This window comes from Symphodus melops (genome assembly GCF_947650265.1).
Source record: "Symphodus melops genome assembly, chromosome: 4".
NCBI lineage: Eukaryota > Metazoa > Chordata > Actinopteri > Labriformes > Labridae > Symphodus > Symphodus melops.
In genome coordinates, this window is record NC_136694.1 from 6728746 (window position 1) to 6739749 (window position 11004).

Sequence of the window (11004 nt, forward strand, 5' to 3'; positions counted from 1 at the left end):
ACTGAGCTGCATGAGGAATAAACAATAAAGACATGGTGCTGCATTTGCACAGGCCGTGTAATCGGGTTCTATGTCTGTCTGTCTCTCTCTCTCTCTCTCTCTCTCTCTCTCTCTCTCTCTCTCTCTCTCTCTCTCTGTCGCGCGCGCGCACACACAGCGCGGTACCGTAATACGTTGTACAGATTTGCCATTTTTACGAGCAACTCCCATACAATGTAAAGGGGAATGATCGGCACTTGCACCTTCTACAAATTGTTTTTTAATTGATTGAATGTGATTACAAACTTTACATATGCTGATGTGAACACAGCACTCGCCCATATATGGCGAGCTGACACCTGTCACTCAGCAGGACGCCTGCTCCGGGTCTCTCCTCACACCACAACTTCACTTCTCTCCTGAGGCCGTTATTCCTCTAATCCTGCCTGTTTCTGCTCTCTATCACATCTAACAGGTTCAGAATAATAATCCAGCACACCATTATATGTAAAGGAATACATATTTTCTTCCTATTTATTGACGGGAGTGACACTCGGATCCATGCTTTTCTATGTTAAACAGACGGGGATTCAGCGGGACTCCCTCATGTTACGTCACAGCCGAATGCGGAAGTAAAAAGCAAAGACGTGCGAACACGTACTAAAACGTCTCCAGGAGACCCTGTGGGTTATTAATTTCAGAATTTCTTTAAAAACAGTATTGTTAACGTATTTTCCTATGATTAGTTAAGTTTTGTCTTTAACTTGCAATATGCTCTTTAACAAAAAGCAGGTAAAGGACCTTACTACCTCAGAAATGGTGCATTTAAGACTAACAGATAGCCCAGAATAAAACACAGTTTAAACCCATTAATGGGAACCCCATTAAAACCAGTCCAAAGCCATTTATAAAACAAAAACATGAGGGGGAAAAAAAGCCCTTATTATCCTTAACACTGTGAAACATTTATTTCATTATATTTGCCTCATAACCTTTTCATAAAGTTATCTTTCTTATACTCTTTTAGATACAAAGTGTTTCCAAGGCAGGTCCATTTGCAGTCCACAGCATTATCTCACATTCTATCAGTTGACCTCTGAGAAAGAATATTGCTTTCCTGCATCCAACTGAAAGAGTCAGAACAGTGATTTATGGAGCATCATTACTCTTTAACCCCATTACATCTATTTTGTTTAGGATGTCCAGAAAACAAACACCGGAAATGAAATTCTTTTTAAAATACTTCAGAGAAAAACATGCTTTCAAATGGACACTGCTCAAAAAAACAAAGGGAACACTTAAACAACACAATGTAATTCCAAGTCAATCACACTTCGGTGAAATCCAACTGTCCACTTAGGAAGGAATACTGATTGACAATCAATTTCACATGCTGTTGTGAAAATGGAATAGACAACACATGGAAATTATAGGCAATTAGCAAGACACCCCCAATAAACTAGTGGTCCTGCAGGTGGTTACCCCAGACCAATTCTCAGTTCCGATGCTTTCTGGCTGATGTTTTGATCCCTTTTGAATTCTAGCGGTGCTTTCACTCTCGTGGTAGCATGAAACAGAGCCAACAACTGACACAAGTGGCTCAGGTAGTGCAGCTCATCAATGCGAGCTGTGACAGGAAGGTTTGCTGTGTCTGTCAGCGTAGTGTCCAGAGCATGGAGGCGCTACCAGGAGACAGGCCAGTACATCAGGAGACGTTGAGGAGGCCGTAGGTGGGCAACAACCCCAGCAGCAGGACCACTACCTCTGCCTTCGTGCAAGGAGGAACAGGAGGAGCACTGCCAGAGCCCCGCAAAATGACCTCCAGCAGGTGTGCATGTGTCTGCTCAAACAGTCAGAAACAGACTCCATGAGGGTGGTATTAGGGCCCGACGTCCACAGGTGGGGGTTGTGCTTACAGCTCTACACCATGCAAGACATTTGGCTTTTGCCAGAGAACACCAAGATTGGCAAATTCGCCACTGGCACCCTGTGCTCTTCACAGATGAAAGCAGGTTCACACTGAGCACATGTGAAAGACGTGACAGAGTCTGGAGACGCCGTGGAGAACGTTCTGCTGCCTGCAACACTCTCCAGACTGACCGGTTTGGCGGTGGGTCAGTAATGGTGTGGGGTGAAATTTCTTTGGGGGGCCACACAGCCCTCCATGTGCTCACTAGAGGTAGGGTGACTGCCATTAGGTACAGAGATGAGATCCTTAGACCCCTTGTGAGACCATATGCTGCTGCGGTTGACCCTGGGTTTCTCCTAATGCAAGACAATGCTAGACTTCATGCGGTGGGAGTGTGTCAGCAGTTCCTGCAAGATGAAGTCATTGATGCTATGGACTGGCCCTCCTGTTCCCCAGGCCTGAATCCAATTGAGCACATCTGGGACATCATGTCTCGCTCCATCCACCAATGCCACAATGCACCACGGGCTGTCCAGGAGTTGACAGATGCTTTAGTTCAGGTCTGGGAGGAGATCCCTAAGGAGACCATCCAACACCTACCTTTTTGTGTGATTTTGTTGTCAGCACATTCAACTATCTAAAGAACAAAATATTTAATAAGAATACTTCACTCGTTCAGATCTAGGATATGATATTTTAGAGTTCACATTATTTTTTTAGCAGTATATAGTGTAGATACTGTATGTCATTTCAAATGTGTGATTACATATTCATTTGTGCATGTGTGTTTACAGGAAGTGCATCTATACAGAGCAAATATCCAGGACAAGCTTGGTCTGACTATCTGTTACAGGACTGATGATGAGGACGAAACTGGAATCTACGTTAGCGAGGTATGCAATTCTGGTTGGATTATAACCATCTCTCAATAGTAAGTTAATGCCACCTCTTAATCTGTCTCTCTTTTTCTTTGTTTTTTAGATTGATCCCAACAGCATTGCTGCACAGGATGGTAGAATAAGAGAAGGGGACAAAATTATTCAGGTTAGTTGACTGTAATCACCGGACTTCAACTCATCTTTTTGCTATTCATTTAATGTAGTTTTCTACGATAAATATTTGTGGATCAATTGTCAGTTTTGAAAATGTAAATCAATTAGGTACATGGCTGTCGACAATTTGTACACAGAAATGTACAGATTGTGTTTAAACAATCATGTACAGTAGGTTCGGAAAGTATTCAGACCCCTTTAAATTTGTCACTCTTTGTTTCATTGCAGCCATTTGCTAAAATCAAAAAAGTTCATTTTATTTCTCATTAATGTACGCTCACATGGTCATGGTCAAGTATTCAGACCCTTTGCTATGACACTCATATTTAATTTCCATGCTTTCCATTTCTTCTGATCCTCCTTGAAATGGTTCTGCTCCTTCTTTGGAGTTTCAGCTGTGTTTTATTAAACTGATTGGACACACACCTGCCTAGAAAAGAACTTACAGCTCACAGTGCATGTCAGATTAAATGAGAATCATAAGGTCAAAGTAACTGCCCAGGAGCTCAGAGACTTGTGGCAAGGCACAGATCTGGCCAAGGTTACAAAAGAATTTCTGCAGCACTTAAGGTTCCTAAGAGCACAGTGACCTCCATAATCCTTAAATGGAAGAAGTTTGAGACAACCAGAACTCTTCCTAGACCTGGCCGTCCAGCCAAATTGAGTTCAATTTTAGGACTAGATGGAATAATCCCATAATACAAGAAACCTGACTAGAATGGTAACAGTAGGTTACATCCATCAGAGCTGCTTCAGTGCTGTTACGGTGCTGGACCTGGTTGGGTGGGATTGCAAAATGGGGGATGGAGAGGAGGACGCGGGGATGGTTGACAGCTTCATTGGGGTCATCAGGTGGGCACCCTCCTTCAGTGTTTCAATGACAGGCCCACCACACCTCCAGAGGGCTCATCGGCGCCACCTGTTGTCCCAGGTGGGCCCCACTCTGCTTTCAACCATAACTTGCTGCAGGTTTTACTAGAGCTCCAGATGGTGTCGCTCCTCTTTATCCACAGCCATCCACTGGCTGTCTCTGCTTCCCCTGAGAGGGCTTTGATGGTGTTTCGCAGAGTTTGGCCTCGAACTCCAAAGTCTGCCTGATGGTTGTCCAGCCCACAAAGCCTGCAGCCAACCTCCACTGTACAGACCTTGGCTTTCAATCCATTCTGCTCAGCATCAGCTGCCAGTTCGAGAAAAGATCACGTTTACATGGACTTGAGTATCCCGGTTATGAGCCTTATCCCGGTTTTGATCATATTCGGGATATGACGTTGCTCACAGAGAAACCTGGTTATTCATATCCCTGTATACATGATCAACTATAGTATCCCGGTTTCTGATTACTGCATCTTATTTGCGCAGGCGCACATGTTTATTTTTTACAACGCAACACCGCGGACATTTAGAAATATAAAAGACATGAAAACACAGTGGCTTGTAACAAAGATATCACTTCAATTTACCCCTTTATGAATCCAAAATAAAAGTCCCAAACAAACGTAAAATGAATGTTCTGTGAAAGTTCCGTTTAAATTGTCTTTTTAGTCCACAGAAAAAGAAGGAAAAACAAACTCAGTCCATCCACAAAGTAAAAAAAAATCAATCCAACAAAGGTCGATCACTGCTATACCAGAATTAAAAAATAGAAGCAATTTCACCAGGATGCGTGCCGGATCGGGCCATTTTTATTTTGCCCTCGTGCTCTATATTATAGCTCATCTTCAATTATATTTTATGTTTTATTAGTGAAACAAAAGTTATTCCTCTCTCCAGAATAAGGCGCTCTCGTTGGCGCCGTCATGTTTGTTTTACGTGTACATCACTTGGCTGAGTCTGCGCCTGTGCAGGTGTTGGCAGCTGTCAGAAACCGGGGTAAGGCGTATACATGCCGCAGTATCCCGTTTTCTATCGGAGTTCTCCAGGTAGCAAAACCGGGTTTCTGAGAAACCGGGATATGATGTTTACATGCACAAATACAAAAACGGGATACTTAAAACCCCAATCATAACCGGGATACTCAAGTCCATGTAAACACACTCACTGTGGCTGAGCTCCAGAGATGCAGTAGGGAGATGGGAGAAAATTCCAAAAAGTCAACTATCACTGTAGCCCCCCTCCAGTCGAGGCTTTAACGGAAGCCTCTCCTCAGTGCAAGACATATGAAAGCCTGCATAGAGTTTGCCAAAAAACACATGACGGACTCCTAAGCTATGACAAAGAAGATTCTCTGGTCTGATGAGACCAACATTTAACTTTTTGGCATTAATTCTAGGCGGTATATGTGGAGAAAACCAGACACTGCTCATCACCTGCTCAGTACAATCCGCCAGTGAAACATGATGGTGGCACCATCATGCCATGGGGGTGTTTCTCAGCTGCAGGGATAGAACGACTGGTTGAAATTGAAGGAAAGATAAATGCGGCCAAGTACTGAGATATCCTGGAAGAAAACCTCTTCCAGAGTGCTCAGACTGGGCCGAAGGTTCACCTTCCAACAAGACAATGACCCTCAGCACACAGCTAAAATAACAAAGGAGTGGCTTCGGAACAGCTCTGTAACCACTCTTGACTGGCCAAGCCAGAGCCCTGACCTAAACCCAATTGAGCATCTCTGGAAAGACCTGAAAATGGCTGTCGACTAACGTTCACCATCCAAGCTGACAGAACTGGAGAAGATCTGCAAGGAAGAATGGCAGAGGATCCCCAATATATCCCCATGTATTGAGGCACAGTCCTCATATGGGCACCCCGGGCTCGCCTTGGCGGACTCTTCCGTATGTCCCTTCCCACTCTCTCTCCCCCCTTTCCGACCCTATTCATTATCCTCTCTACAATAAAGGTTAAAAAAAACAGAAAATAAAACTTTAAAAAAAGGGTGCTTCTTCTCAATACTGAGCAAAGGGTCTGAATACGTATGTGACATTTCAGTTTTTTCTTTTTTAATACATTTGCAAAAAAATCTTAATTTTGTTTTTTTTTCTGTCAAGATGGTGTGCTGAGTGTACATTAATGAGAAATAGAATAAACATGTTTGAGTTTAGCAAATGGCTGCAATGAAAGAGTGAAACATTTAAAGGGATTTAAATACTTTCCGTACCCACTGTTTATCAATATTTCCTGTTGTCCTTCAAGATCAATGGTGTTGAGATTCAAAACCGGGAAGGCGCTGTAGCACTGCTGACCAGTGAGGGGACACAGAAGATCTCTTTGCTGGTGGCCAGGCCAGAGATCCAGGTAATTCAGGAGTCATTTTTGGTATGGCCAAAAAGCTTAGGTTTTAATTTAATAGACATGTTTTTTTCCAAACGTGATCAAGAAAGGTTTTAATAAGAAATATTTTTTCCTATCTGAATGCACTCAAACCAAAGTACAGCTTTTTATAGTAGTCTTGGTTATTTTAATGTTTTTATTCGCAAAACTTGAAAAATCAACATTTGCATCTCTTCTCTCCACCGGATCTCAGCTGGATGAGGGCTGGATGGATGACGACAGGAATGACTTCCTGGATGAACTTCATATGGATATGCTGGAGCAGCAGCACCATCACGCCATGCAGTTTACTGCAAGCATTTTGCAGCAGGTACACACACTTCTTAGGACAAACAGACTCACAGCTCCAAAAGTCAAATCCACTAATGAAATTAGTATATACACATTTTGGATGTGACAAGTCTAATGTTGCAGGGTAAGGAACATATTTATCGTCAGATACCATGAAGGCCTCTTTACAGTTCCATTTCCAAAGCTGCAAGAATCGTTTTTAGATTTTTTTTTCTTATTGTCGTTTTGGGTTAGGGTCTATAGGATCAAGGTCATAAAATGTGGGCTAAGTTTTATTACATTTTTATTAATAATTATATTTCACATAATTTAACAAGATCAGCAGCATTCCATTAGCTGAAAATTAAGACATTAAAATATCAATCAATCAATCTTTATTTGTAAAGTGTTAATTCATAACGGGCGTTATCTCGAGACACTTTACAAAAAGCAGGTAAAGCACCTTACTCTTTGTCTGTTCAAATTAACAAAAGAGCAGGTAACAATCGTTCATCGTTATGTTTACAAAAAGCAGGTGAAGGACCTTACTTATGGCTATATTACAAGAGCCCAGCTTAATCCGTCATAGCGTGGCAAGAAAAAACTTCCCTTTAACAGGCAGAAATCTTCAGCAGATCCGGGCTCATGACAGAACAGCCATCTGCTAAACTGCGCTTGGCTTGAGAATGGGATGGGGGAGATGGGACAAGATGCAGAAAGAAGGATAGGATAGGATGGGGGGGGCGGGTGGTTGTTTGGGCAGGTCATCCTCATCAACAGTCCCGAGGAACCTAAGAGAGCTCAGGAGCTCCCAGAAAGAGGAGAGGTTAGTAACTTGAATATAGTGACAAGCAGCAATAAGATATGAAAGTTGAGAGAGAAAGAGGGAGAGAGAGTTAAGTGTTCCTGGTGCCAGTTCCCCTGGTAGTCTAGGCCTATAGCAGCATAACTATGAGCTGGTCCTAAGCTAGCCCTAACTATAAGATTTATCAAAAAGAAAAATTTTAAGTCTATTCTTAAAAGTACCTAATGTGTCTGCCTCCCGGACCCCGACTGGTAGACGATTCCAAAGGAGCGGTGCCTGATAACTAAAGGCTCTACCTCCCATAGTACTTTTAGAGACTGTAGGTACCACGAGCAGGCCTGCATTCTGGGAGCGTAATGTTCTCGATGGGTAGTATGGTAAAATTTACTCTTTAAGATAGGATGGTGCCTGACCGTTTAGAGCTTTGTAGGTGAGAAGAAGGATTTTAAATTCTATTCTAGATTTTATAGGGAGCCAATGGAGAGAAGCCAATACAGGAGTCATGTGGTCCCTTTTCCTAGTTCTAGTCAGAACACGAGCTGCAGCGTTTTGGACTAGCTGAAGGGTCTTTAGAGATTTACCATAGCACCCTGATAAAAGAGAATTACAGTAATCCAACTTGGAGGTAACAAATGCATAAACTAGTTTTTCAGCATCATTTTGCGACAGGATCTGTCTGATCTTAGAGAAGGTGAAAATATGCTGTCCTTGAAATTTGTTTTATGTGGGAATCAAAGGACATATCCTGATCAAAGAGAACTCCTAGGTTCCTAACAGTGTTACTAGAGGCCACGCTGATACCACTAAGGGCCGTTATATCATCAGAGAAAGTCTCTCTTCTTAGGTCCAATCACAATAACTTCAGTCTTGTCTGAGTTGAGCAGCAAGAAGTTTCTGGTCATCCAGGTCCTAATGTCCTTGAGGCAGGTTTCCAGTTTACGTAGCTGGTTGGTGTCTTCTGGCTTCATTGATATATACAGCTGAGTATCGTCTGCATAGCAATGAAAGTTTATGGAGTGTTTTCTCATAATACTACCTAGAGGAAGCATATATAATGTAAAGAGAATCGGTCCAAGTACTGATACTTGAGGCACTCCATGGCTAACTTTGGTGTACATAGAAGACTCATCATGAACATGCAAAAACTGAGATCTGTCTGATGAATAGGATTTAAACCAACTTAAAGCAGTCCCTGTAACTCCAAGCAATTGTACGTAAATTACGTAAACTGGACAAGCACAGATAGAAGTCCCCTGTTTGAGGCTGACAGAAAGTCATTTGTTACTCTAACTAGTACAGTCTCAATGCTATGATAAACTCTAAATCCTGACTGATGTACTCTCAAATGTTTTACTTTCAAAACACGTTCTGACTTGTTGGATTCAAGAGCTGTTATGAGTTATTCTGCTGTCTGTTTTTATAGAAAAAACATGAAGAGGAAGGAGGCAGCACAGACACAGCCACTCTGCTGTCCAACCACCATGAAAAGGACAGTGGTCTTGGTCGCACAGATGAGAGTACACGAAATGATGAGAGCTCAGAGCAGGAAAACCTAGGTGATGACCAGACCACGACTTCCAACACACTTGGTAGCTCCAGAAAGTTAACATACAGCCAGGACACTCTCGGCAGCACTGACCTACCCTTAAGCTGTGAAGCATTCATCTCTCCAGACTACACTGACACTGACCTCCTTGGAATAACACCTGATGAGTGTGAGCGTTTTCGAGAACTCCTTGAGCTGAAATGCCAGATGAGGAACACTATCAGCCATCAGCCATCAGGCTCCATCAGCCTGGCTCCATACAGTCAGGCTGATGGAGCATTTGCCATGGAACAGGAGAGTGTGGACAAAGAATTAGAGCTGCTAAATGAGGAGCTGCGCACCATCGAACTGGAGTGCCTGAATATTGTCCGTGCTCACAAAATGCAACTGCTAAGAGAGCAATGCCATGAGTCCTGGATGCTTCACAACAGCGGCTTTCGCAACTATAATACTAGCATTGATGCACGCCGACACGAGCTTTCAGACATTACAGAGCTGCCAGAGAAATCAGACAAAGACAGTTCCAGTGCTTACAACACTGGTGAGAGCTGCCGCAGTACACCTCTTACGTTGGAGCTGTCACCAGATAACTCGCTCCATCGAGGAGCAGGAAATCAGGGTCCAGCTGGAGCATCAGGCTCCACCAGCTCCAGCAGCAGAATGCTCAAACCTCTCCTGTCCCCTCTTCAGGAAGCCTCTGGCCCTAGTAGGAGCGGAGATTCCCCCAAGGATACAGGTAGAGCACTGCAGACAGAAAGTGGGGAGAGGAAACTTGAGGAGTCCAGTAAGTCGAGGCGAAACTTATCTCAGCCACATTCACTTTACAAGCACGCCCACATACCTGCCCATGCCCAGCACTACCAGAGCTACATGCAGCTGATCCAGCAGAAATCAGCTGTGGAGTATGCCCAGAGCCAGATGAGTCTGGTCAGCATGTGCCGGGACTCCCTTATCCCTAGTGACTTAGAGCCTAGAATGGAATGGAAGGTGAAAGTCCGCAGCGATGGCACACGCTACATCACAAAACGTCCTGTCCGGGATAAGTTGCTGCGAGAGCGCGCACTGCGCATTCATGAAGAGCGCAGTGGTATGACAACAGATGATGATGCTATAAGTGAGCTGAAGATGGGCCGCTACTGGAGCAAGGAGGAAAGGAAGCAACATGCAGTTCGCGCCAAACAGCAGAGACAACGCCGCGAGTTCATGAAACAGAGCCGGGCAGATTGTCAAAAAGAGACATCAGGTCTGGAGGAAAAAAAGGAGCCCAACATTATTGAACTCAGCCACAAAAAGTTGATGAAAAAGAGAAATAAGAAAATATTTGACAATTGGATGACTATCCAGGAACTGCTGACCCATGGTACAAAGTCACCAGATGGTACAAGGTCTTACAACTCACTCCTGTCTGTGACCACAGTATAAGTCCTGGTGTTAGTTTAGTTGGAAGGCTGGCCAGAGAAAGAAATAATGTAGTACCAGTGGCATATCAATTTCAGGTAGCCTTTACTGCCTTTTTCAGTGTGGCAACATTTTTTCTGGACAATCATTTTCCACCACTTTGGTGAAAAAAAGGTTCTATAGATGATCATTGAACTTGAAATTACTCGGTCACTGGTCCGTGGATATGTTCCAAAATCTTTTCAGTTTTGTTCAATAACCTTTTCAATTTTGTACTCTTAAAAATAATTTCTGAAACAAAAACACAATATCCCCACCCCCCCAACCCAAAAAAAGCATTTTGATTATTTTCCTTTTTTTTGTACTATATAACTTTTTTCAGTTATGCTGCTTACATGAAAACAGTATTATTGTCCTACAAGGTGTAATACATAATGCTTTTAAAAAGGACTTTTGCAATTAAACCAGAAAAAAAAAAAAAAACATTTCTTTCAGTTATCTTACAGTTACATTTCCATAATTTAACTGTACCATTAAATATTTTGCAAATGTCAGTAAAGTTGTATGGTTATGTTGTTGTTTATGTACATAACATTTGAGAGGGATGTTTATTCCCATGAAATATTAGAATATGTTCTTATTGAAGCAAACCTTGTAGCCTTTTCCCATTCTTATGGTGTCTTGTATTGAACAGAATAAAAGCTTTACCAATCCCTAGATAGCCAAATGATTTGAGGTCTTGTAAAACGTAAGAAATAATAAATTATTGTTTAATATA

The 11004-nt window shown here is 42.7% G+C and overlaps 1 protein-coding gene across 2 annotated transcripts in view; it reads left to right on the forward strand.

Moving 5' to 3' along the window:
* The window catches only part of pdzrn3b (PDZ domain containing RING finger 3b), a 131020-nt gene extending 120016 nt beyond the window's left edge, over positions 1–11004 (forward strand). For both annotated transcript variants that reach the window (XM_079341486.1, XM_079341485.1), the window contains exons 6-10: positions 2683–2781; positions 2870–2932; positions 6070–6171; positions 6401–6517; positions 8706–11004. In XM_079341486.1, the coding sequence (XP_079197612.1) occupies positions 2683–2781; positions 2870–2932; positions 6070–6171; positions 6401–6517; positions 8706–10250 (1926 nt within the window). In that variant the 3' untranslated portion in view covers positions 10251–11004. The remainder of the gene's footprint in view (positions 1–2682; positions 2782–2869; positions 2933–6069; positions 6172–6400; positions 6518–8705) is intronic.